Source organism: Corvus moneduloides, chromosome 13, assembly GCF_009650955.1.
Source record: "Corvus moneduloides isolate bCorMon1 chromosome 13, bCorMon1.pri, whole genome shotgun sequence".
Classification (NCBI taxonomy): Eukaryota; Metazoa; Chordata; class Aves; order Passeriformes; family Corvidae; genus Corvus; species Corvus moneduloides.
In genome coordinates, this window is record NC_045488.1 from 2,237,851 (window position 1) to 2,265,489 (window position 27,639).

Below are 27,639 nucleotides of genomic sequence, written 5' to 3' on the forward strand. Positions count from 1 at the left end.
ATTTGCACTTCTTGCTCACAAGTGTGAGCAGCAGGCCTGCACCTCACAAACAACAAATAATAAAAAAGGCACCCCAAAACTCCATTTAGCATCACAGGGTTGCAAATGTTTCTGGAGACATGTCTGCAAGTGATAGAAGGGAAACGCAACTCTCTTCCTGAGAAACGAGTGACTGGGGAAGGGGCAGGGGTGATGACTTTACAAAGCTTAAAGACTGCATTTTACTCTTTAATCTTCGGTTATACACATGACTTCATTATGGAAAGGTCACCAGACAAAGGAGTTCAGTGAACTGGTCCGAAGGAACTGTGTGCGGGTCTCGGCTTTGCTCTTACAAACCATTCACGTAAATGGCATGGCCATGTGCCCCGGCCAAGGGCGAGCCCAGTGCTCACACAGCCCGCCACAGGAATCCTGGGAACCGGTGGGAATAATCAGAAATTGTCACAGCAGTAAAAAGGTACTGCGGAGTAAGCTTAAATTCACCTTCTACCTCCGGAGACACCACAGAGCACTTGGGTATTGCGCTCAGCACCTTGCACCAAGATCGAACTCGCCGTGGCCAAAACCTTCGCTCTCCCCCAAACACAAGGCAGGATGGGGCGAGGGCCGGAGCGCGGCTCCCTGCGGGCGGGACCGCTGAGAGGGGCGGCGGAGTTTGAGGAGGGAGGGGGAATTCGAATGGGGCGGCGGGACCCCTGCGAGGGGCGGCGGGACCCCTGAGGGGGGCGGCGGGAGCCCTGCGAGGGCGGGTCCCTGAGGGGGGCGGCGGGAGCCCTGCGAGGGCGGGTCCCTGAGGGGGGCGGCGGGACCCCTGAGGGGGGCGGCGGGACCCCTGAGGGGGGCGGCGGGAGCCCTGCGAGGGGCGGCGGGACCCCTGAGGGGGGCGGCGGGAGCCCTGCGAGGGCGGGTCCCTGAGGGGGGCGGCGGGACCCCTGAGGGGGGCGGTGGGAGCCCTGAGGGGGGCGGCGGGAGCCCTGCGAGGGCGGGTCCCTGAGGGGGGCGGCGGAGCGGGGGCGGGCCCCTGAGGGCGTGGGGGGGGCGCGGCCCCACGTGACCCTCGCGCCCAGCGCTGCCGCCCGCGCTCAGAGGCGCTCGCGCGGGCCGGGCGATGCGGGCGGGCGCGCGGCGGCGCGCGGCGCTGGTGGTGCTGGCGGCGCTGGCGGCCTGGGGAGTGCGGGCGCAGCGCGCCGGGGGCCCCGCGGGTACGGGGGGAGCGTGAGGGGACTGAGGGCACGGGGGGACCCCGGGAGGGGACTGAGGGCACGGGGGGACCCCGGGAGGGCACCGGGCTCGAGCGCTGCACGGCCCGTCCCGCGGGCGGCTCTGCCCCGCCGCAGGTGTGCGTGGCTCTGGTGGCATCGCTGCAGCGCTCCTCGCTGCGCTGGAGAGGGAAATCCACCGGAGCTCGAGTCCGCGGACGTCCCGCGGCCTGAGGAAGGGAAAGGTGTCAGGATGTGTAACAGTTTTGCACTTAATTTTCAGAAAATGGGACGCGTTGCGTCCTCTCGTCTTTATCGGAGTTTCCTGAAGGATTTTTCACGCCGCAGGAGAGGAAGGATGGAGGAATCGTTATCTACTTCATAATTATACTGTACATGTTTCTGGCCGTGTCCATTGTGTGCGATGATTACTTCCTACCTTCCCTAGAGATCATCAGTGAATGTAAGTGGCATCCTGATCTTTTTCCTGTAAAACTGAGCAGTTTGGCATAAAACATTCTCTTTTAAAAAGCTTCAAAGTTAAAAGTGTTCTGAAAGAAAACTGAACAAGTTTCATTTTCCATGCACGGATGTGTCCATACAATATTTAATTTGATATACACTATCAATATTTTATTGAAAAAAACCTACTCTGATTACACTGCACAGGTATTCATTTAATATTTGCTTTTTTCTGCCTGGAGGAAAATCCTTAAGAATCCTCAATATTAACTAAACTGACAATTTAAGTTTGGGTTGCATGGTATTATGTCGAGGTAACTGCTAAAGAAATAAAAAAGGAGGGATGGTGGTGTGTGGAACCAAAACAAGAAACCAAAACTCTTCCTAGAGTTTGTTTTTCTTTGAAAGTAGTGAACAAGTATCAGGATGAGCTACTGCTAACTTATTAAAGGTATGACACAGGAGGGACAGGAATTCTATGGTTCTAAGAAACCCAACCAACCTGCAACAATTCCCCTGGCTTCAGCAGACCACTGAAGTAAAGAGATGGTCTTGGCAGGGACTTTAGCTTTTCAATGCCAAGAATTAACAAAATTCCCTAGGGAAACTCATCCCTGAACTGGAAAACACTCTCCAAATCAGAACACTTACAGAAAATGTAAGATTAAACACTGCCATAAGAGCTGGTGTTCTGTTTATTGATGATAAATAAGCATTTGTCAGACTTTTGCCATGGTCAGTCATACGTCCCTGTTCTTTGTGTGCAGGACTTGAGCCACAGAATGAGTCACATTTCAGGAAGAGTCAACTTGCCAGAACAAAAATCTCATTTCTCTGAAGCAAGACACAGGCTCTTATACTGTCCATACAAAATGAAAATTTGATTTTTAAGATCACAGCACTGATTTGAATTTAACTAGTGTTTCTGGTATGTGAAGACACTGTAGTATAGATTTCCCTGGAAGATCAGTAGACTTGATGTGGATCATGTAACAATATCACACTACAGTCCATGGAATTTCCCCACAATTATTACCCATATGAAACATAGTTAAATCCTGCATACAAAGGCTGATTTTACAAGAGATTTAAACTAATTTCTGTAATGAAGTTAGAAATAAACTAGCCCAATAGATAAGGCTAATTTCATTATTTTATGAATCTCAAATAAATGCATTGACTGTATGAAAATAAAGTTTATTCTATTAAACCATAGTAGTATCTAAGATAATGTACTAATGCAAGTAAAGGGTACAGACTACTGAAGTATCAGTTTTTTTAAGCAATTCTTTTTGCTCTATCCTCAGGCCTTGGCCTCTCACAGGATGTTGCTGGAGCAACTTTTATGGCTGCTGGAAGCTCTGCTCCAGAGCTTGTCACTGCTTTTCTAGGTAAGAGATGTGTTTTGCCTCCTTGTAATTTAGAATTCTTTTCTTTGTATGCCAAACAAAACCATACCAGAGAGTAATTTTCCTTACAGGAGCTTTTGTGACAAAGGGAGATATCGGCGTCAGCACCATCCTTGGATCAGCAATATATAATCTTCTTGGTATTTCTGCAGCTTGTGGGCTGTTTTCCAGTGTGGTATGTATCAACTTTGGTAGTTCTGCTCCCAAGACCCAAACAGTTATCCTTTCTCGTTTGCCAACAAAAGCCAAGAGAGACTTACTATGACAACTGCCAAGTTTATTATTTAGTAGCAAAACCAGCATGTAATCAGTTTTAAGATAACTTGCTATGAAAGTTTTTAAAAACACTAACTTGTTAAATATCATACTTAAGTCATTCCTAAGAATCTTTAATTTTTACATAATATAGAAACAACATATTGATGCAGCATTTACAGCACTTAGTGAAAGTATTACAGAGAGGTTTAAGAAAAGTACATGACTGATCTGCAGGTTTCGAGGCTATCCTGTTGGCCGCTGTTCAGAGACTGTCTGGCCTACACCATCAGTGCAGCAGCGGTCCTTGCGATGATATCTGACAACAGAATTTACTGGTAAGAGCACAAGTAGTGTTGAATTCATGTTGACTGGAGAGTTGTGAGACTGCTTTTCAAAACAAACAAAAATCCCCAAGCCCCAAACTTCAAGTAGCCTGAACTGCCATTCACTAACAGAAATAAACATCCTGTTGGCTTTAAAAAACTTAAAAAGTTACAATGCTTGTAAAGATTATTACCTAAACATTCAAACTCTGCATATTTATGAAGTTTGATCTGCATAGGTTTGTCTGTACAGACTTCACAATTTTTATCACAACTGTTCTGGCACAGCAGTTAAGTGTTCAGCATTTACTCCTTTTGAGCCTTTCCTTTCATAGCAGCATTGCTCAGAAAAACACTTGTCTGCCAGAAGGAGATCATGAGTTTCTGATGTTTTAACTCTTCCATCAACACTGAAACTCCTGTTATCTCAACAAGACAGTCAGGTCCAGCATTAAGTCTCTTGAAGTTTATAATTTAAGCAGGACATGAAGACTCAATTTTGCAAACATCAGGAAAACGTTCAATCAGTAAGATCCCCTGAAAAACATGCAGCTATACAATACACAGACAAGATTCTGCAGGGGAGGGGAGTTAAACTGCTGAAAGACATGGGGACACTCACAAACTTCCATGACATTAGCCATACAATTGCAAATAGATGCTTTTGTGTGTTCTCCTTTTGCTACTCATGCAAATTTTCTCTCTCTCTCCTTATGCCAACCATTGGGTTCTTTTATACTACATGTTATATAAAACTTATTTTTCATTCTAGGTATGAAAGTGCATCCCTATTACTAATATATGGGTGTTATGTTCTGGTGCTATGTTTTGACATTAAAATCAACCAATACCTCATGAAAAAGTTCAGTCCCTGCTGTACGTGTTTTACAAAAGCTGTGGAAGAGAATGCGGAGCAGCAGCCACTGGTTGGCTGGAGGGAAGAGAGTGGACCTCTAATTCGTCAACAGTCAAGAACAGACAGCGGAATTTTTCAAGATGAGCTGGACTACTCTCAACTTTCAACAAGCTTACACGGGCTCGATGAAATCTCTGGAGGTATAAGTATTATTACAGCTGTCTCTAGCACTCCACATGCCTGTCTGCATCAAATCTGATCAAGAGCAGACTCTGAGATAGCATTAAGATTTTGCTCACAAAAGAACTCCAGCCTAGTATTTAAGTAGATCATTTTTCTAACCTGGAATATAACCTTCAGCAAAATCAGAGTGGTGGTTTTCATATGAAGTTAGCTGCTAGAGGAATGCAAGAATTTGTGTTGTATTAGAACTTCAGTCTTTGCTATGTATATTTGAAACTTCTCAGCAACACTGCTTGTAAAATGTATTATCACCTGAAAGCCACACCAGTACTGTACTAATATACACAGTTTTCTTACGACAGTGGAAGGTTCATAGCCCAAAATATGCATGCTATCAGAAGTAAAGGGATAGCTGTGATGTGGCCACAGGTCATGTTTCTTCTTAGGCAAAAAACAGCAGTTGGTACTTACTCTTGGTAAATGTTATGGGTAAACCTTTATAAAGAAATTCATTTTCATCCACATAAGCTCTCTTACTGGTGAACATTTTACTCATAGAATACTAGGTTGGAACGGAATCTCAAGGATCATCTGGTCCAACCTTCCCTGGCAAAAGCATGGTCCCAGATGGGCCAGCACCTGTTCAGCTGAATCTTAGAAGTGTCCAGCATTGGGGAATCCACCACTTCCTGGGAAGATTATTCTACTGGTGATTATTCTCATTGCAAAAAAACTGTTTTCTTGTGTACAAGCAGAGTCTCCCCAGAAGTAACTTGATTTCAGAATTTTGTCCAGAGAGATGTAGATACAGGGTAATACTACAGCTGAAACTTGAGGAAGTAGTATTTTTCACCTTTTTTTCAGTATTCTCACAAGTAGAGGACAGTAATATACTGTATGTTATGGATTCAAACTTAATACTACAATTTAAAAGTTACTTTTTCTTCAACAGATCATCCAAATGTCTTCACCATGCCTGAAGCAGATATGAAGAGAATTTTGTGGGTGTTATCCCTTCCTATTATTACACTACTCTATTTAACTATACCAGATTGCAGAAGACAGTTTTGGAGGAACTGGTTCATGGTGACATTTTTAATTTCAGCAGCATGGATTTCTGCAATAACTTATGTTCTTGTATGGATGGTAACAATAGCAGGTAGGTACCTAAAGTGTTGTTGCTATACCAGTCAAGAATCACTGAAAAAGTTGTGAGGTTTCCCTGTGAGGTTTCCCTTTCCATAAGCAACAGTCAGTTTAGCAACTCAGACTGTGCTGTAAAAAAAGGTAACAAAGAAAAACAACAGAAATTTATGTTTGACTGCTTAGTTTGCCACCCTCTTCTATCCAATAATGGAACACTTTAGAATTTAGCTGCTTCACACTGCTTACCATCACATGAATGAGAACTTTATGTAGCTACAAAAAACCCAATCTATTTTTAAAAACAGAGAGTTTCATTAAACTGCTTCATTAAGCAAAACAATTAAACACACAGCAATAAAAGTGTCATGCTGAAGGCTGACAAACATGAAATCCACTAAGACTGGAATTAGAGGTCGTTTTTGGAAAGGATATGTTATTTCTACACCTGTGTTTTTCAGGAACGTTATAGTAAGAGATTTGGCATTAAATTAACTGCCAAAAAACGTCTCAAATGTGTTTATTAAACATTTTTGGGGTATGTATATGTAGACCTCTTACAAATCTGCATCATAAAGTGAAGCAGTCAAAGGACTGCATGTAAGTGAGAGAAGGGGTAATAACTTGTATGTAAAAGCCTTCTCCTAAAAGTACTTCGAGGTATTAAAGTGCTCCTCACTTCATTGTTCCTCCAGTCAGCTTGAAAGACATCCAGTTTTCCATTTTAAGAACAAGCAGAAAACAAAACTAAAACTCTACAGAAATTTTTCAAAGCTTGCCATTTTCACATTATAGCTTACTAATCCTACTCAAGCATTCTACTAGTTCAGACATGAATAACTCCTTGTTCAGTGCAGAAACAGACCTACACATTTGGTGAACCTTTGAGAAATTACTAGTAGATCGCTGGATATTATACCCACCATGTTAACCCCTTGGTCAAATAATTTTCCACTTGTACCTAAAGAACAAGGGTTCACTGTCTGGATGCTAGAAGCCTTTGAAACAGGATTCAAGTCAACATTATTGCTGTTCTATAAGACAAAGCATTAATTCATATGAAAGAAGGTATGGTGGAGATTCAGAGAGTGTATTAGTTCACTTTCAAGAGTCATCACAGGTAGTGCTGGGGTCTTTGGCCCACTACTCCTAGGTAAATTATATTCTATTAACATGTTAAAACACTACAAGTTACACACACATTATATTCAAGTCCAGGCTCTCATGAAGGTTGACTCAAAGGTTCTATCATTGCATAATCAGCCTACCAGAATGTCACAAAGGTATCATAGCTGGGGACTACACTGGGATGGTCAAGAACAAAACCTAACTCAGTACACCTTTCTGTTGCTGGCAAAAAAATTTGACTACTTATAGCAACACATTGCTACTGATACACAAAATTAACTAAAGCCTAGAAAAATAAGACTATTCTGTCTTTATGGTCAGTTGCCAGAAAAAAAATAAACCCCTACACATTAAATAGAAGATAAATCTATCTAATAAAAAGAAAAATTAGATTCTCCTGAGTTTATATTCTGTCTTATAACCTTCAGAGGGCTAGAAACTAATGTTGGGTACATAAGGCTGGTTCATTCATATTTCACCTTGGTTTGAACCATTATTTTCCAGCCTGAATGGTTTATAAAAGCTGATTTGTTGGTCCCTCATCCTACAAATCTATTAGGAGTGATGGAAGGATAAAGGGAGTACAAATTCTGCAACAGGATGTTAGTCCCTCTGAAACCAACAAACAGTTTCAAACATAAATTTACTGGGCTGCTCTAGACTAAGCTGGTAAGTAATAGACAAGCACTGCTGACCTAGCTTAGAGTACTGCCTCTTATTTAAATAAAATTGCTCTTATTAAATGTGTCAAAATATTTCAAATAAGAAGTCAATATTTTTTATTGCTGAAATCTAAGATACTTTTTAGTGAACAGAAAAGTTTAAGAAAAATTAATTAATTCATACCTTGACTAGAGGTATCAAATACTTCAGTATACTGATGCTTCTGAATGGTACAACTGCTAAAACGGTTTTGAAGAATCCCTGTCTTTTAAGTTAGAAATTATGGTTACAGGACATTTGGGGCTAAGAAAAATAGAGAGTAGGGAAAAATAAGCTGCCCTTCTAATAACAGTTTAAAACTTTTTTTAATTTAAATGAGTATTTACCTAAAGGAACTCACACTTCTAAGGGGTTACTTGTACTTACAAGTCATATAAAAATTTCTGCACATTGATTCTTCCAACTCACTTTCTAGTTGGAGTGAAATGGTAAAGGCATGTAATTGAGACAGTATTCTCATAATATCTTAATGACTGTCCTGCCCAAGAAAATTAATGTGCTTTTTCCCCTGCCCCTGAGGGGATTGAAGAGGGTAATTTTAAGAGTTATTGCTTCATGAGACTTTTGAACACTAACAAGGAGATGCCCACAACCTTAAGAAAGACTACAGTATTTTCCAGAAGTTGGGGGGGGGGAAGAGTAGTAATTTGTTACATATTTAAACTTCTATTTATCTGTAAGAAAAAAATCATAATTGCTGTTGTCTTGACCACTGGAGACTTGAAGAACAAACAAAGGATATTTCTTTGTTGTTACTCTTTGTTTTAACTGCTTTGTGGTTCAGTCACCTCACATGTAGTCAAGTTAGCTGACACATTCCATTCGAAATTACTGTATGATTACTGATTCTTTCTCTAGCAAACAAAGTCCAAAGCACTTTCTTTGGATAAAACCTAACTAAAACCACACTTGCATTTTCTACTGTTTTTTCTCAACTGCAGGTGAAACACTGGGAATCCCAGAGTCAGTAATGGGTCTCACATTACTCGCAGCAGGAACAAGTGTACCAGATACAGTTGCAAGTGTGCTGGTGGCTCGAAAAGGTAAAGATTTTAGTACTTAGGTTCATGCCAATGGATGTGTTTAAAAGGTACTAGGAAAAGAAAATTCTATTTTGATAAATTCAAGGAGTAACCTCAAAATTTGGGCTCCAGATTCTAGAGCTTAAGTTTACTAAAAATAAATAAATAGCTTACCTGAAAAAGCTGTGGCTCAGACATTTAAAAACTTCTCAGAGTATCTCAGAGAAGTATTCTACGTTGGTTTATTTGTTGTTGATCAAGTATTACAGTTTTACTGCAGAACACAACTGTAGGTCTCGGTATTTTAAACATAACTGGACTTTATAGTAGCCTGTCTAGCTTAATTTTAAGTGCAACTGTGCAGATGCTGGTGATTTAGGGAGACTTTTTATGGTTGGTACCCAAAACCATGTTCTGTTGAATCATGACTATGGTTCTTTTGATGCAAAATCTGAAAGGGGTGCTCTGTGAGAAACTGAGGGCTGGCAGTCTGTTCCTCCAAAACAGTTTGGCAATTTCATGTGATACAATTAAGCCAACTTATTTGTATTTCTTCTTTTACAGGAAATGGAGATATGGCTATGTCTAACATTGTAGGATCCAATGTATTTGATATGCTCTGTTTGGGAATACCCTGGTTTATAAAATCTGCCTTCATAAATACATCAGGACCCATAGAAGTGAACAGCAATGGTCTGACATACACAGCCATTTCTCTTATCTGTTCTGTTGTTTTTATTTTTCTGGCAGTTCACCTGAATGGCTGGAAAATAGATAAAAGATTGGGAACAATTTGTCTTGTCCTGTACTTAGTATTTACTGTATTATCAATTTTATATGAACTTGGCATCATAGGAAACAATCCTACAAGGGTCTGTGGTAACTAGCTTTAATCAGTGATTATGCTGATGAAAAAAATAAAAGCAGGAGAAAAAGATCAGTTTCTTCATTTAGTCAAAATAAAATTTTAAAAAAAACAACTCCAAACTCCCATTGGGCTCTAAATCTTATATACAGAACTAAGTCATGTCATTAAAGTAATATTAAGTAGAACAAAAACATCACAGCCTAATTGGAGCCCTTTCTTTTAGAGTCAAGAATTACAGTATGACTACAACACACATATAAAACCGAAATTCTGAAAAAGACATCTACTTTTTACATTACACGGTTGATACACACTGGAGGGGAAAAATAAAAATCAGAAAACACTAAATAAATCCCACTATGCAATCTGGAGATTAACAGAGAAAATGGCTTATTTTATTAAAAACAGTATAACCATTCATTTAAACTGAATGACTAGAGACACTTGGCCTAATTTTCCAAAGGCACTGAGCATCCAAAGCATCCACAGTCTATAGCGACCTGCAGGTGCTCAGTGCCTCTAAAAAAACAACAAAAATCAGGCAAATTGTCTTTAAAAACCAAACATAGTAAGATTCAGTTAACAAGTATCACAGTATATTAAACACTATACTGTTAAAGGCTGGTGGGATTTAAAAGTTCCTTTTTACAGCTTTTGTAAGCATACAATGTTACTAAAAATGACTTACTAAGATAGAGAAGCTAAACAGACATAGGAATGTTCCTGAACACACAGTTTTAAATTATGCATTGCGATCCAAGCGGACATCAATTTCTCTGCCACTGATTTTTATGCCGTTCATTATCCTACAGGCCTTTTCAGCAGATTCTGGTGAGTCAAATCTGACTGTTCCACAGCCCTTTGATTTTCCATTCTCCATTTTTATTTCTGCAAACATTACATGACCTGAATAAATAAGTTAAACAGCAGTTATTTCAAGTCCTCAGTGTACTAACAACTTAAAGAACTCAGAAGTGATAAAAAAACATTTTTAAGTATAATCTAGGGGAACGTATGAAATTGGCACTTTCAGACTGATGGTACATTCACTCATTCAGGCAAGGTGACACAAACAGCAGTAAAGAATCCAAATCCAGATCAGCTATCTCGAATCTTTCCTTGCCATCAGCATAAGATGAAGTATGCCTGTATTTGACCTCAAGTTTGAAACAAAGTGCCCTATAAGACTCAGGGAAAGGTTCGTGTTTCATTTACAGACACTGACAGAAGTGGGAATATTGACAGGGATTAACTGAACTGTAGCTTAATCCAGTCCACCATATTCATCACAAAAACATACCAAGCACGTGTCACAATCAAACAATTTTGTTAAGAAGCTGCAGAGCAAAATTAAAACCTTTAAAACAACAGTTACCAGGCTGGGAGTGGCAGAAAAGTAGCAGGCACTCTTCAATTCCTGCTGATTTGCCTTGAGGCTGGACACTCAACTCACAAGGAAATACTTCTATAAAGATGTCTTGCTACCTCTGAGAATGTTCGCTTCCCTGAAGCTAATGAGTTTTTGCTTATGGTATGTTGTAGCACACCCCTCCTGAGCCCCAGAATGTCACTAGGAACAAAAAACTTTTCCCTAAAATACAAAGCCTTTTATTTTAAAATATCATGTAAGACTGGCCTTTCACTGAAAGAAATCGAACCCTGGGAGACGGAGTCTTTGTAATTCCTTACGATACTGACATGAACACAATCTGTTGCTTATAATTCTTAAAAGCAATTTAATATAATTACTATGTCTGTTAGCTGACAAAGAGATAATGAGAAAAAAATTCTAAACTATCTGAAAGTTGCCCAGGAGGCTGAGACTTAAAAAAAGAAAGAACCTGTTGTGCTATATCCTCCATCTACAAAAAAAAAATCAACACCTTACAATTTTTCATAGTTGAACTGTGAGTTCTAATTTATATCAAATCTGTAAACAGCTGTATGATGACTACCTTATGTATCAGTAGTATGTTTTAAATTACTTATCTTTTCTGTCTATCCAAAATAAGAAGTCATCCTGTAATTCAGTTAAAGCTCTCTGTTCTGAAAATGCATTTTCAAAACATGTCACGTATTTCTACACCCAAGCTTTATTTTTTACTTATTTCTGTGAAAAGACCAACTTTTCTGAATTAGATAAAAACAATTATTGAATATTTGTAGCAAACCGTTATTTCTTAAGATAAAGGGGAACATTACAGCCTGCAAATATGCTAATCAGGATCATCTACCTGCATAAAATAACCTGAGTGCTACATTGGCAAAATTACTAACTCTGATTCAATGCAGCACCATTTCTGGAAGTAATGCATGACCTGGACAGACCCAGGCTCCTGCACATATTTATCTGAAAAGAAACACTACATTATTATACTCTTACTGGCCAGGGAATATGTCAAAAAAAGAAAAATTTCAAAGAGTAATTTTATTAATGGAATAGGTTAAAGTTTATAGCAAGGGAGCACTTAGAGTCAACACAGCCCATACTGTACCTTGGTCTTGTGTTCTGTCATGCCTAAAAATTACTTATATAACTCAAGAAAGCTGGGTGAAATAAGAAAGATTAAGCTAGCCAGACTCTTCTACAGAGTCAGTCTTCGTGTTGTTACCTAATAAACACCACGTAACACATGAAGTCCATGGAGATGAGCAGGGGTAAGGTTCATATACATACCACATTGACTGAATTTCTCCTTCAGCTTCTGCCAGGTCAAGTCAAAAGGAAGCTAGAATAAAAAAGAATTATGGGTAACAAAATACTGCAATGAGAAAAAGAGCATATAATCAAACATACACACAAAATAAGCTTGTGGTTTCTATATATTTAATTGCTTACATTTCTCACAAATATCTGGTTGCCTTTAGAGCCTAATCTCTCCCTCATGCCACTTCCCATCGGGCCAGGCACAAATCCTCGATCGATGTCCATGTTCCTGTCCAGGCCTCCACCCATGGCTGGTCCCATTCGATCAAAACCAGAACCCATCCGATCCATTCCCATTCCTCCAGCCATATTGTTCATACCACCCATTCCACCACCTACACAGAGAAAGAAATGAAGGATAAAATAAAATCTCCTTTTAGTAATAAACACACAAGTAATTTGGTATAAAATAAAGTTCTTGTGTCAGGAGAAGAGTAACTTTATTAAAACTGCTGTAATATAAACAATAACTTTTATACATGCACAGTGATTTATCGAGTAGCACGGCTAGTATTTTAAGACAAAGTATTACAAGAAACAGAGTGTCAGTTCTAAAATAAAAGTAAAACCAAACTGCATCAAGCTATTAGTCATACCATCTAATGTAGCAAAATGTTGAACACAAGACTTCAGATTTAAAGGCTGTCTTGTTTAATTAATAAAAATATGATACCCTGTACCACAAAGATCAAATAAATACCTGTGGCAATACTAAGATACAGGTAATTTGACTAGATACACTATTGTTTATTTGGCTTCCTGCATTTACATTCAGCTTTACTTAATGCAGTCAATACCCACACTTAATTACAAAATCTTCCAGAGAAGGCATTTTTTTGCAGAGAACAGAAGTTACTGCAAGTACTGTAAAGAGCATGAACTTTCCTATGTGTCATGGTTTAAGCCCAGATAAAAAGTACATACATGGAATAAAATACATTAATTTATTTCGTATAAATAACTAAGAGCAATAACATTCAAATACTATAATATTTCTGGATTCATAATTAAAAATTATTGTACAGTAAAACTATCAAGATCATTCATGAAGGACCCTCTCTTTAAGCCTTATGGCTTTTAAGATTGGCACTAGCAAGATTTTAGCTTCTCATCTGCCCTAGCCTGAGAACTCAGATAATTGCTGCAACACAAATCCAGTATTAGAGCTTTGCACAAAATTAAACTGGGTGATAATCTGAAATTCAAAGCTGATTTTTACTTCAATGATGACAGATTACTGAGGTTCAGGTTCATGAAGTTTACTCAAATATCTCTGCCTGTCTTTTTTCTGAAACACAAGTTTACTTTAATCACTTCTCCCTCCAAACTAGAAGTTGAAACCATTCCAAATCTAAGATGAAGGGAAAGACAGTATTAGCTAGTTTTCCTCTGAACTTTTCCCTCGACAAAACAGCTTTGAAAACTGTTAGACTTGTCACATGCAACAGAGTTCTACTTCCATCAACGGCAAGACACTACACTACAGCAAGTCCCTCTGATACAAGTAGGTGTACACCATATTGTTACATTGCCTATGCATTTATGTTCTATTGAAACAAGTTAACCTACTCATTCCAGATCTTACTGGGCCCATGCTAGGTGCTCCCATTCCTCCTGCAAAAACACCAATCATTGCACCACCTAAACAGAGAAAAATAATGAAGTGACATACACTGAAACCACCAGTTAATGAAAAAAACAAAGCACACACTAATGAAGTGCACTGATCTCAACATTACCTGGAAATACTTTTATATAGGGCACTTTAACATGTGCCTTTATTATACAAACTAAATAGGAACATCTAGTAAGTAAAATCAGTTCCTCCTTTTCTTTCTACTATGGGATTTAAGCTACTCTGATTTCTTTCTAGCTTTTCTCCCCTCTGACAGTCTGCCAGTAGCACAAACATGGTAAAACTAAATGAGCCATTTCCCACGTCGGGAAGAACAACCTCAGAACTCAAGACTTTGTCTTATATGAACTACATAGTATAAAAAGTCAACAATTCTGCTGTAAATCAAACATCCTCAATTTCACTCTGCTACTATAGCCCAATCAAAGACACCTTCCTTGATTTCAAGGTTACTAAAACCAAATGCCTTCACAGTATTTCTTTTTAAGATACCATTAACCTAAATATTGTAACAGGAGTACATTAGGGCCTTCCCTGATCAAACACAGTAGCTATTAAAAGTCCCTACAATTTCCTTCCATTATTTAAGGTTAAGCAGGGAATCTCTAAGCTTAGTTCTCAGGACACTATTCAAATGGTAAGATCACTGACAGATTGTAAATTGAAGCTTGCTGGATCTACTGAATGAAAGACACCCACAACAGTCTCACAGTGGCCATGTTCATACATTTCAAAACCAACATGTAACCAGAACACTCAAAAGCCTACTGCTTGCAGAAACATTTATCACTGAAGTGGCCTTGCATTTTCATTCAGGAAACAGATGTTTATGCAAGTATCCAGAGTGAAAGCATACGCTTGATTTCTAAGACATTCATTCCAAGGCATTAAGACTAGTTCAAAGGACAAGCTCACTACGTTCTTACCTCTTCCATACAATTATCAGTATTGAAGAGAAGCACAGAACAGTTACTCTTTGCTATGACTTGCCTCAACTAATAAAATTTTTAAAAAAAGAAACCAATCAACTTTTAGCCCAGATGACCCTTATGCTCTTAGTTGTTCTTCTCTTGCAAGGAGGTGAATTAAGGGAACGGAGAAGTACAAGAAACAGGGAGGAGGAAGAAAAGCCATTTCCTATAGTGCATTTCGTGTTCAGTTTTGGGCCCCTTACAAGAAAGACATCGAGGTGCTGGAGTGTGTCCAGAAAAGGGCAACAAAGCTGATCAAGGCTCTAGAGTACAAGCCTCATGAGGAATGGCTGAGGGAGCTGGGGTGTTCAACCTGGAGAAAAGGAGACTCAGGGAGGACACCTTTCTGCTCTCTGTAACTACCTGAAAGGAGGTTGCAGAGATGTTGGGGGTCAGTCCCTTCTGCCAAGTAACAAGCCATAGAACAAGATGAAATAGCCTCAAGTTAAACCAGGGAGGTTTAGATTGGATATTAGGAAAAACTGCTTCACAGAAAGAGTTGTCAATCATACAAACAGGCTGACCAATGAAGTGGTGGAGTCACCATCTCTGAAGGGATTTAAGACGTGTACATGTGGCTCTTGGTGACCTGGTTTACTGGTGGACTTGGCAGTGTTGGGTTTAAGGCTGGATTTGGTGATCTTTTCCAACTGAAATGATTCTGATTCATCCAGGTAACAGCATAGTAACAAAGGGCAAGAAGGCTCTACTATTGAGCACTTCCACGCCTCTGAAGATAGAAGAGTAACTCATTCGAGGGCACCCCACTGTCAACAAGACATCACCTATAAACAAAATAATGCTGGCTCAGCCACAGAAGAGGCCAACAAATACCACTCTGAACTGTATGAGCTCAGAAGGCAGGACGAAAACTGAGGGTACCAAAATTCAGCACTCCTGTCCAATGCTACCTGATTTGCAGTAAAAACAATACTACAGCATGCATTTGCGAAACGGGCTCATGGAAGTTACAAAGGCTGTACATGGACAGCTTGTTCAGGATTATCAGAAACATATATTCAACATCCCAAAGATTTAATACCCCACAAATTAAACAGTATGAAGGTAAATGCTTTCCTCAAATAGTTATTCCGTTTCTATTTTACCTCCACACCTGAACCTCTGCCTTAAGTGGTGGCTGTAATGAACACTCAGATGACATCCTTACAGTAATGACTGGGGAAGAAGGGACAGAAGAAGATGACCAAATGAAACCAGGTTTCCTCTTCTTCTAGCAAAACTCTTCCAATACTATGTCACAGAAAATTTAACAGTTACCATACCCATCCTTCCAAAAGACTCTCCAAAACCACGGTTCAATGCCATGTCACCACGACCAAATTCTCTTTCCATGTTTGCTCCCATTCCACCACGGAACATTTCTGTAGAGAACAAAGCAAAAACCCAGGAATATTCTGTCATTTACTTCTAAGTTGATGCTCCTACAACACTTGTTTCACAGCTGCTTGTTTAAATAGAAGTGAGTCTAACACACAAGTCACAGGCACCTATTACACACTCAACGCTCCTCCCAGTTCCTAGACCTCCACTCACGCAACTACCTCCTTTGAACTCATCTATATTACCAACCCCTAAACGGAGAGCTTTTAATAAATAAATATTAGCAAACTAGTAAGTGTACAGGAACAGTGTTCAACTACCTCCCATTCGGTTGACTCCAAATCCTCCCATGTTAGGCATTCCTTCCATTCCACGAAAGCCAGGAAGTCCTATAAAATAAGGAAAAGCGTTTTCTATACAGTATTAAAGAAATACTTAATGCAAAAAACTTCATTGCACGTACCGCCTCCCATTCTACTCATTCCACCAAATCCTGGGCCGTCTATTCCCATACCTTTAAATCAAAAAGATAAACAACACTTAGTACATCCTAATGGATTTTTAAAAATTCAGACACAATTAAAATCTCAAAAGCACACTATACAATGCATGCTTTGTCAAAAGTCTGTCATTCTTCCAAATACAGACATGACAATTGTAAACTTATAGCTCTGTACAACTTAAAAATGAAGAACATGGATTCACCTCCTGGACCCATGCTCCCCATTCCGCCACCCATGCTCAGCTGTGTTGCACTGATGGGCTGTCCACCTGGTCCAAGTCCCATACCAATGCCACCAAGACCACCTCAAAAACAAAAAAAGAAGTATGATCAGAAGAGAGACTCTCCTCTGTATCATAGAGACCACAGTAAGCAAAGTACTACTAAATTGTGCCAAAACATGGATCACCATATATTAAGTGCAAGGAGTAGAAAATCGAGCGTGCACTCACGAGGTAATTGTGCGCTTTTGCTGTCCACAACACGGAAGTCTTCATGAGGAACTGATTTGTCATCCTGATAAAAAACAAGGATATTATGCTATGATCCTGTCAAGGTTTTGCAGAGACATATAAAGAAATGAAAGCACCTTACCATTTTTACATGCATGGGTCTATCAAACAGGAATTGCCCATTGAACATAGCTGAAGAAATGCAAGTCAAGGAATCTTACGAAGGCAATTTAACTACTTATGAAGAATCGATCTAATAACTTATTTTATTTCTGTACAATTACTGTGAGTCTTATCTTTCCCTATCTTGTCTTTAGAAACCCAACTCAAGGGCCAGAAGATGCAATACAAGCTGTTAGGTACATTAGTTTCACAACTGTCACACTCCCAGATATTTTAATTCTGTTCAACATCATCAGGAACGTTTAGAATTTAGTAGTAAATTCAGTCATTACAAATGTAATCTGCACAGTATTACACTCTAGTCCCTAAATGGTAGCTACAAGGCAAATAAGCACCATTTGCAAAACTACGCTGTCAGAACCATTAAAGACTAATCAATATTTGATCAATTATTTTTCAAAACCAAGGATACATATTGCTTGAACAGCTTCAATTGCTTGTTCAAAGGTAACTGTTCCCATTCCTCGACTCTTGCCATCTTTATCTTCTTTGATGTCTGCACGCTTCACAGTTCCAGCAATGCTGAATACCTCCTTCAGTTTCTTCCAGCCAACTTTGAAGTCAAGCTTAAACACAGAAATACATCAGAGATTTCAGCGCACATCTCTGTTCTGCCATTACATTTGGAAGAGATTTTCTGCATTGCTGTTAACTTTTCATTGACGAAATGCTTGATAATTGTAAATAGTTGAGATTTTGTAATATACACACACTGCACCACAGTCCAAAAAGTCAACTATTTATTCTATGTACATGTATTTTACTTTAATTAACATACTAGCATTGAGAAAGGCAGCTGTACTTCCACGAGACCTCATATAAATACAGTAGCTTTTTGTGCTAATAAAGAACTCAAACCATTATATTTGTTGGAACTTTATTATGTTAGTCTAAAGTAACCAGCAAGATAAACTAAAGAATATATTTAATAAAAAAGAAATGCAGTTGTAAATAGATAAAGATGTATAAAATATTTTTGAATCAACAAATGACTGTGCAGTAATTAAAAGGGCATGTCAGTCTCAAGAGTTTAATGTATCTTTCCATGTCCAAAATCTGAACACATGTCCAACATTTTCAATTGGATATACTAATTGTGAACTAATTTCCAGTCTCCTCTTTATATTAAAACTGAACTACACAGGTAAAAGATGTCTTAGAAAGATCAAACATTAAAGTTATAACATACAGTTTTAAGCTTACATTGGCAACAAAAATTGTGGATCCAAGCCTGCCTGCTTGCAAATTACTGATAACCTCAGGAGGAATGTTGGGGTTATTGAGAATAGAAGGTGGTAAATTCATCATTCCAGGTGCTGCATCAGGTCCATGTCCTCCTGGGAACTGTCCTCCTCCCCGCTGGAGTGCCCTCCGAGCATGTTCCCCTTCAGGATCCTGAGAAGGGCACAAATAAAGCCACTTAACAATCAACAACAGGACTGGCAACAAACAAAATGGTACTACTTGAAATTCTGCACAAACCCATCAAAATTATCAACTAATAAATATGCTTGTCCATGTCAGAGGGATCAAGAACTGAATTAGCATGGAGACCTTATTGCCTCACCTCTAGAGGTGGGTCCTTTCAGATGAGGGTTGAGGCATATTGGCAAAGCACTTGTTGAGGAAGCGTGCACTGCCACTTCACATGCTGTACCTAGCCTATGGACAAGTAGAAAAGATTTCAAGCTAAAGGACTGTCAGTCTAGCACTTTCCTCCAAGAATTGAATTAATTTAATTAGGTGGTGGTTTTGTATTATTTATTAATACCATTATTAAAATTGTAACAGGACAAGAACTGCATCAGACACCATCATATACTACAGCACTACAGTAGGAATGTTGACATTATTTCACTTCCCAGACAGCACAACTTCTCTATTTCCAGCCCCATTTTTGCACATTTGTACTGGTTTAATAATTAGCCCGTTCTGTGTCATATTTTGAAGCAGGTAAGCAATGTAAACATAGAATTACTTAGTTTGGAAAAGACCTGATGATGCTAAGGTAAGAATATGAAGTTGTTTTAACAAAAAACATCATTCGATTATTTTGACTTTAGGACACGCTTTTTGTCAGTTTACTTAGCATAAAATCCAACCTTCTGCAACCCAACAGGCAGTTCAGCACATTATGAAAATTTCACAAAAAATGAAATTGGAAATTACACATCTAAGATTCTCAGAACACTGCATGGTCATCTCAGCAGCTTTAGTATCTTCACTATTTCAAATTCAAAACAGCAGCAATGAACATACCTCTTTAATATTCAGGGGTCTTCCACTAAGATCGTATTTGTTCATAGTGTCTAATGCCTTCTTAACAAATTCTTCATCTTTGAATTCAACCACACTTAGAAAGAGACCAAAACATTTAGAGTATTAAAATAAAGTTTAAAACGCCAAAACTAATAGAATGTTTGGATAGCAGTGTGCTTCTACACACATAAAAAAAGAAACTTACCCACAACCCTATATCCACGAGATTTGTCATCATATGTAAAGAGAAAACAAGCAAAAAAACAAGAAGTCAGTCAGCACATATGATAGAGCAATGAAGATTCCAGTTAAAGATCCCAGCTCACTGTTAAGTAACTATACAAGTTATTTTCAGCTTCAAAATCCATAGTACATGCTCTTTAGTGGTAGCCAATCTGAATTTCTGCTACTTTCTTAACATACATACCTTTCAAATGCAAGAGAATACACTGTCTCTTACACTCTTTGAGTCAAACCAGAATTGGAAAAATGCCACACAGATCCATGTAAGGACAATTGGGAAGAGGAGGTGGGAGGGAAAGGGTGGAAAGAATATGACCCCAAAACATAACCAAAAACCAATCAAGACACTCATCATGTCATTAAAAGCTGTCCACTAACTACAAAATTCACATCTACCTACATCAAGTACACCAGTACAATGAACAAGCAGTCTGCATACCTCTTCAGTACTACAGCATAATTGAGAAATTACCTTATAAGAAAATAACCTTATTGACTGCACCAGAATCCTTCTAATAAAGCAAAGAGTTGAGGATTTCTTTAAGTATAGCAAAGCTGACAGCATGCTTTAGTTTTAACAAGTATTAAAGAAAGTAATTTACAACAATTGATACAACCTCAGTTGAGACTCAAACCTGCATTTCTCACGTTCTCACTGCAGGTTTGGAGCTGCTATTGGCCAAACTTTTGACTATTATTAAGAAGACAGAGGAGCTTTAACAATCTTCACTATTAGTGCCTCATTGCAGGCACTCTGTTGGCTACCAACCATCTCCATCCATTTAGTTTTAAGAAAGTAAATACATTAACCCAGTGTTTAAAAGTACCAACCCTGCAAAGCTGTGAAATCAGGCACTTCACCCAGTATATTCTTAGCTAACATTTTATACTTATTGGCCCCAAGAAGAGAATACTATGCTAACAAAATTTAAATAAAATGATTGGTTTATTGAACGTCCTTTATATGAAACAGATTTGTACCAAGACAAAGGTGCTGGCTAAAAAGAAGAATTAAGTAAATGCCATTTGTTAACGTTTACAGAAGTACTTTGCCCCTTACAACCAGCTAGTGTGAGTTGCATGAAGGTGTCAGACTACTTCTAATACAGAATCCTCAAGGCTACCTTAATGAAAATCAGTGTAAAAATGAAACTTACTTTCCAATAACTGGTACAGGTATTATACAAAAATAAAACTGCTGAGGAACTTTTAAACCTCTAGCAGATTGTTGCCCACGGCACTTACCCTTGATTTTCCTTCAGCATCCTTAAACAGCTCCACGTATGTAACCTCACCAACTACATAAGACATACAAAGGGAAAATACCAAGAGACAATGCATTTAAACACCAGTATCTTTCTTTACTGTGCCCCTGTGCACAAGTCTACAGAGAATCGCCTATTATTCACCAACAATCAAAACCAGACCAACATACCTCCTGTCAATGGCTATATAATTTAGCTAGTTTTCAGAAATATGCAGCAGCCACATTCTCAAAAGCTAAAAACAAACAACTATATTTAACCTAATTCATACTACAGATCATATTTTGGCCAGTATGATATAGTTGGTGAACAAATTCAGATATACACAGTCCCTTAACCTAACAAATGAAACGTCAACGTTCACTGAAAAGTGTTACATTTATCATCCTACTCACAACACCTGTTTTAAGGTGACTTTCTACCTGAATATCTTCAATCAAAAGTTTGCCTTCAATAATAACCAAATTTACACATCAAATATTTCACAGCAAGCGACTCACTTTCTAAAGTAGGAAGTTTCAGTAAATAAACCAATCAAATAGTCACGTCACCTTACAACAGATAAACCAGCAGTTACAGAAGGGGGGTCTGGCATTTTTCACAGCCTAAAAGCCAAGTGTGCTTTGCATTACTTTTGAAGAATCAATTTTTCAAGGAAAACACAGAACTAACTTTTTACAAAATCCATATATTATCATTATTTTACCCCAAATTTAATATAAAATTTTTGGGGTAGTCAGATTTCTCTATCAGAGCTGCAACAATAGTAACAAGCTTTTAATACAAAGCTCCAGACAAACAGTCATGGCAGTAGTGACAATGCAGACCAAGTTAATGCCACAGCCAGATTCCACCAAAGAAATACAAAACAACTTTTGAAAGACATCCCTTATTATTCAGGTTAACACACTTGATGTGTTGCTTAAATACAATAGCCCTTAGAGAAAAAAAAATCTACAAGAACTACAACTAGACAAAACACAATCTCTTTAAGAACTCATGAGGTCATGCATATACTCTCTACTGTCACACCAGAATGGCAGAAGATTGTGAGCACTTCATTTACCCAGCCTACCCTGCAATGCAATTGTCTCGGATGAAAGAGGGGGAAGGGAGATAGATGTACCAAGTAAAGGCCAAAACAAAAAGAGTCAAATCAAATCTGTGTGGCTCAAAGGACACTTCCGTTGCATTTAAGCCCTCTCCGTGTCTGTACGAAGTGTATTATAAGGAGCGAGTTACCTTTCTCTCTCATCAGGTCTTTAATAGCTTGCCATTTCATGTCATATGGGATGTTGCTAATAAAAACTCTATTGCGATTAACAGCCTTCTTGTCTCCAGAGCCTGCATTCTTCTCCTTTGCATAGGGGTGGAATCTATTCTTGTTTCCAAGAGAAGGGATTGCCTTCGGTTTTGCAACGTACTTCTCTTTCACAGGTGCTTTCCCTTCTTTTGCTGTCTCATCATTATCCCTACATTAAAAAATAAAAATCCAAACAAAAACACTATTAGTCTTGTGTTAGATCATTAGATTATCATACTTCCTACCTATATAACTGACTATCTCCTATGCTACTGGAACTCCCAGGATGTCAAATGCTGCTTTTGCAAATTAGGAAAAATAAATTCATGCTACCAGTGCAATTCCAAAATACACTGGTTTATTGAGAACAAAAAAATGTTACAATATTAAGTAAAGAAAGTACATCTTACTAATTCACATTTCATTTCACAGAATCATAGAATCCTAGAACGGTTTGGGTTGGAAAAGACCATAAAGATCATCTAATTCCAAGCCCCTGCCATGGGGAGGGACACCTTTCACGAGGTCAGCTTACTCAGGGCTCCATCCAGCTTTTAATACTTCCAGGAATGGGGCATCCACAACTCTGGGCAACCTGTGCCAGCACATCCTGTCTGTCAAGACTCAGAAAGATGGTACTATGAAACTACTACAAATGCCAAAACAGAATGAGTGAAAAATCAGCTATAGCACCCATGCCTTGGTGCTTTGGTAATTTTCACACCACACTTGGCCAAGTTACAGGATATTCACCACAGAAGTGAGAGTAGAAACAGTCTAAGCTTTAGAGTTGAAACAGCTCAGGATGCTTCACTCAATGGAATAATAATATATCAAATCAATTCCAGTAGGTTTTATATCAAATTATGTTTTATCTACCCCATAAACAACTTTTATTCACAATTTGTGCCAGACTGCTTTTAGACAGAAATTAAAATTCAATGAAGAACAACAAACACTTTTTCAGTTTCACTGTTTAACACTACTAGAATTTGAAAACTTGCTAAATGCATAGGAAACAGCTTATTAAGCCATGCTATGAATCTAAGGCTAATTAAGTAACCAGCTATGATCCACCAAAACCAACAAAATAAATGCCTGATCCTCAGTCTTTCAAAAATTCACCAACAGCACCAAAAATATCCTTTTAAAATCTTTTTATTTTTTAGATGAAAATGCAAGAAAATTTGCTGCTTCTCTTTTAAGGCAGCCCAAATCTCAACTTCAGTAAGAGCATACACTTTTAACAGAATTAGAAGAAATATCCATAACTCTTCAGCGCTCCTGATATTGTTACTATCACAAGGTCATTTAGCATGCTAACAGAGGCTCGAGGTGCCTGAATTGTTACTCCTAAAAAGGAGAACTGCTGAACTGAAAGAATCCACTGAATAAAGCCACACAAATGTGATCCACTAAACAGATTACTTAGTATCTTCAAGGACACATCACTATCTACCTAAAGAGAAACTTAAAAAGTACTTTTACACAAACGTATATTTTAAAAAGCCAGCATTAGCGTCATGAGTAAGAACAATTAGAAGGCTATGTCCTACAGGACTGACAGAAGTGAGTGATTGTGAACCCTCCTTCTTAAATTACATCACTATCTTTACTATATTTCCTACATTTCAGAAGGCTTAGGTTTTATCTCATTTAGACACTTTGTTTGGAAGGTTTCTGGTGGAAAATTAGCCAAAACAGGCATTTCAGTTTTACAACCACAACATATGGCAAAATCAGTGATTTTGATTAACTGACAAATTTTCAGCTCCCTGCACAGTTAACAAAACAGTGAGTAAGTGGCAGTCCTGCACTCAAAAGCACATGCAAGGAGCTTTTCATGAAGCTAATTGTATTATCTACTCAAGCTTGGGCACTTTTCAGGGAGGAGTACATTCAAATACATCCATATTTTTGCCACGACTTTTCCCCCAATTTTGAAATAGTCATATGGTATTAACTTCACAGCCCTTGTGTTTACAAGTGGTTTAAGAGAAGATTAGCAAGTGGGAAATGCATGGATACTCCCCCGGGGCAAGTATTTGTAAAATTTAAAACATTTCAAGTCAACAACACGTTATCTGGCTCAAGCATCCTCCAACTTCCCTCTGCATCATCCCTCCTCCACACCATCCTGTCTGCGTGACAACGTAATTCTTGTATGGCTGTGTAGCGAAGTGAAATGGAGGGAACAATGCAGGCACTGGAGGCAGCCAGAGAGAAGAGGCAAAGATCAGATCAGTTCCTTCCAATCCAATCCCATTTAGAAATGCAAAACTCCTGCCCAACAAGACTCCCAGTAAAAATCTGAGTTCTTCCTTAAGTTTTAGGATTAGAGCAATGGATTCTCTTCAGCCTTTTAAGCTCTTTCCTGCTTAAAGGATTACGAAACAGCCCCTTGGTGCTCAGGGCAGTGCACAGGACAAGACAGGTCTCAAATATGGAATCCACAGGCTCTGCAAGACCTGGCTGTACAAATCAGTAGAGAGCACAGAAGATACAAGCTTGGTTTAAACTTCTAAATCTGCAAAACAAAGCGACATTTCACTTAGTCTGGGAATCACAGCCAGTCTGCTGAAAATAGAGGATTAATTAAAGAAACAATCCTTCTTGCAAAACTCATCTGCCAAAACCAACATAGGCCAGTGAACAAGCCAGAGGCACAGATCCTTTTACCCTCCTCCTTGAATATTAAAAATAGTTTCAATCAAATAATACATTCAAAGCACTGTCGCATTAGTCACCTACAGACCACAGAAAAAACAGACTCAGAAATTATGAACTGCCATAATTTTCATGGGGAAAAAACTACAGTACTTTCTAGTCTCTACCTCTTGCATGAGATACACATTTCACTGATGAAATTCGTATCTGCCTCTGAAATCACAGACCATCACCATTCCTAGGATTGGAAAAAAGACATCTACAATTAGTTCTTAAAAAAAAAAAGTACGTATGCTCATTGATTTGAAAGGCCAATTATACCTTCTGGAAAAAAAAAAAAAAAAAAGCTTTCCATAAAGTTTTGGAGACAAAAGCCAAGCTTTCCACATGCAAAACTAGAAGCCTAAAAATAATAAGCACAAGATACATCAACATGAAAGCCCTAAAACTTGATTTTTTAAAACAAACTTTTACTCCTCTCAAGTGTCCATAATAAGATCAGCAGACAGAAATGGAAGAAGTTCACAGCATGTGATTCCAAAGCACATAGATCAGTTTAGCTTTGTTGTGCTGAACAGTTCCACTGCCCAATACAATAAACTAAAGGAAGTGTGCAAACTGGGCCAAGATTTCTCTCCAATTTAATGAGTGCTAAGCAAAACAAGTTAATGAAATACTTTTTTTTAAAGTAGTACATTTCATCTACACACTGACAGCTTAATCTTTTGTACACCTGTTTGGGGGAAGACGAGAAACTGTATATGAAAGAATAAGCTTGGTATCGCTGTTCCAAGAACTCCCCATCACTATCAAACTTCAAGTTGTGACTTCTACTATGCAGAATAACTGGGATTTTTCATTTGCTTGTGAGGTTTTGGAGGGAAAAGAAGACATTGTTGACAAGAGGGATACAGAGAAATTACCTAATTTCAAGAGCAGCAACCTCCAAAGACAATAAAATTTATACACCTAGAGGGGCAAAAGGGTGACAATCTTCCTGTGAAAATTCCATTTTAATCTGTGAAATTTGGAAGTTGAGGGCCAGACTAGGGAAAAAAAACCAAATCCACAACTTCTATTTTACAGTAAAGTGAAATTTAAAGCTTGCAAACTAAACTAAATGTCACAGGGAATCAAGTAAAGGCATGAAGTACATTTTTATTTCTCCAGCTTTATACTGAAGTCGATCCCACATGCATTTTTTTAAACACAACAGTATCAGAGCAGGGCTGCTTAGAACATGTCAAAACTTCACAGACATCAACAGCTTTGATGTACTGTAACAGTAAGTCTACTGTAAACGTATTTTCCCTCCAAGATCTGAATGAGATTGGAAGAGATATTGAAATTCCAACGATCTGAAGCCAAAACCTAGTTCATGTGAGGAGTGACAACCCTCAAAGCCTGACACCAAGAACAACCACGCACACAAAGTTATTCATGGTATTGTTCCAGAGAGCTGGTAGTTCCAGCTCCCTTATACTAAGTTCCTTTTAGACCTATTCTACAAGGCACAATTTTACATACTCTGTGTATGAAAACGTTACCGTTCCCAAGAAAACTTCGTTGCATGCATGAGGGGGGTTTGATTAGAAAGTACATTACTACAGGGCTGTCTTCCCATTCTCACGTAAACAAAGACTAGTTCAACGGCTTTACAAATAACATCGCTTCGGCCAGCAGCAGAAACGTAAAACGGCACCAGAAACGATGCGGAACACTGCTGGAAGAGTATCCCGTGGGAACCGGCCCGCCAGGTACCACAGCCCGGGGCTCGGAGCCCAGCCCTGCCCTGCGGGGCGGCCTCGCAGCGCCCGGCCCTCAGCGGCCGCTGACCGAGCACCGCCGCCCGCCCCGCGCCCGGGCCGCGGCCTCCCCGCGCTCCCGCGGCGGGAGGGGCTCCCCGCCGCCCCGGCCCCGGCCGTGCCCCGTCCCCGCGGGGGAGGAGCCCAGGGGGCGGAGGGGTCCGGCCGCCTCCTCCCGCCGCACCCCCGGCCGCGCTGCCCCCGCCGCCCGCCCGGCCCTGCCCTCACACACATTTTGACGCCATTAGCGCTGCCCGCGCCGCTCCCGGGTGCCGCGGCCACCGCCGCCGCCTCCTCATCCTGCGGCGGCTGTTGCGGCGTCTGTTGTTGCGGCGCCGGCTGCTGCTGTTGCTGCGGCGGCGGCTGTGGCGCCTGGCCGGCCGCCTCCTCGGCTCGGCGCGGCGCGGCCGCCTCCGCCCTGTCGCTCTCCGCCATCTCGTGCCGGGCCGCGGCCCCGCGACCGCCGGTTTGAAACGGGCCCCGACCGCCTCGGCCTCGCCGCGCCGCGCCGCGCCAAGTCTCGCGAGAGCGCCGCTCGAGGCCGGGGCAGGGCGCGCGCGCCGAGGCTTTGTGCGTTGCCACGGCGACGCGGGGGCTGCCGGGCCGCCATGGCCGCCGGGGCGCCTCACAGCAGCCGCCCTCAGTGAGCCGCTGAATCACTGCATCGCACAAACAGTTCGGCTGGGAAAGTCCTCTGAGACCTTCACGGCCAGCCTTTAGCACAGCAC

At 39.9% G+C, this 27,639-nt stretch overlaps 2 protein-coding genes across 8 annotated transcripts; one reads left to right on the plus strand and one right to left on the minus strand.

The window, feature by feature from the left end:
• The first annotated feature begins 491 nt into the window (after positions 1-491).
• SLC24A5 (solute carrier family 24 member 5) lies at positions 492-9,677 on the plus strand. 2 transcript variants are annotated; one of them, XM_032122366.1, is made up of 9 exons: positions 492-592; positions 1,486-1,665; positions 2,972-3,055; positions 3,145-3,248; positions 3,566-3,666; positions 4,427-4,710; positions 5,646-5,852; positions 8,629-8,730; positions 9,274-9,677. In XM_032122366.1, the coding sequence occupies exons 2-9, from the start codon at positions 1,599-1,601 to the stop codon at positions 9,594-9,596; spliced, it is 1,272 nt and encodes a 423-aa protein (XP_031978257.1). In that variant the 5' UTR covers positions 492-592; positions 1,486-1,598; the 3' UTR covers positions 9,597-9,677. The 2 variants fall into 2 exon arrangements, with proteins under 2 accessions (XP_031978257.1, XP_031978256.1); XM_032122365.1 differs by lacking the exon at positions 492-592 and adding an exon at positions 1,112-1,205.
• On the minus strand, positions 9,583-27,413 carry MYEF2 (myelin expression factor 2). Of its 6 annotated transcripts, none has more exons than XM_032122360.1 (17): positions 27,144-27,411; positions 22,379-22,608; positions 21,117-21,169; positions 19,834-19,841; positions 19,629-19,722; positions 18,573-18,764; positions 17,782-17,935; positions 17,329-17,378; positions 17,187-17,250; positions 16,938-17,039; positions 16,696-16,746; positions 16,553-16,621; positions 16,175-16,273; positions 13,854-13,925; positions 12,417-12,619; positions 12,255-12,306; positions 9,583-10,483 (listed from the first exon to the last, which is right to left on the minus strand). In XM_032122360.1, the coding sequence occupies exons 1-17, from the start codon at positions 27,344-27,346 to the stop codon at positions 10,320-10,322; spliced, it is 1,860 nt and encodes a 619-aa protein (XP_031978251.1). In that variant the 5' UTR covers positions 27,347-27,411; the 3' UTR covers positions 9,583-10,319. The 6 variants fall into 6 exon arrangements, with proteins under 6 accessions (XP_031978251.1, XP_031978253.1, XP_031978252.1 ...); XM_032122362.1 differs by having other exon boundaries at positions 9,773-10,483; positions 16,553-16,594; positions 27,144-27,413; XM_032122361.1 differs by having other exon boundaries at positions 9,773-10,483; positions 16,550-16,594; positions 27,144-27,413.
• Positions 27,414-27,639: the final 226 nt, after the last annotated feature.

Coding starts and splice junctions, on each gene's coding strand:
- SLC24A5 (XM_032122365.1), top strand. CDS start 1,112: ATGCGGGCGGGCGCGCGGCGGCGCGCGGCGCTGGTGGTGCTGGCGGCG. Junction 1,206..1,485: donor GCGCGCCGGGGGCCCCGCGG/GTACGGGGGGAG, acceptor CTTAATTTTCAG/AAAATGGGACGCGTTGCGTC. Junction 3,056..3,144: donor GCTTGTCACTGCTTTTCTAG/GTAAGAGATGTG, acceptor TTTTCCTTACAG/GAGCTTTTGTGACAAAGGGA.
- MYEF2 (XM_032122359.1), bottom strand. CDS start 27,346: ATGGCGGAGAGCGACAGGGCGGAGGCGGCCGCGCCGCGCCGAGCCGAG. Junction 21,170..22,378: donor AGACCTGATGAGAGAGAAAG/GTAACTCGCTCC, acceptor TGTCTTATGTAG/TTGGTGAGGTTACATACGTG. Junction 16,274..16,549: donor AGTCAACCGAATGGGAGGTA/GTTGAACACTGT, acceptor TGTTCTCTACAG/AAATGTTCCGTGGTGGAATG.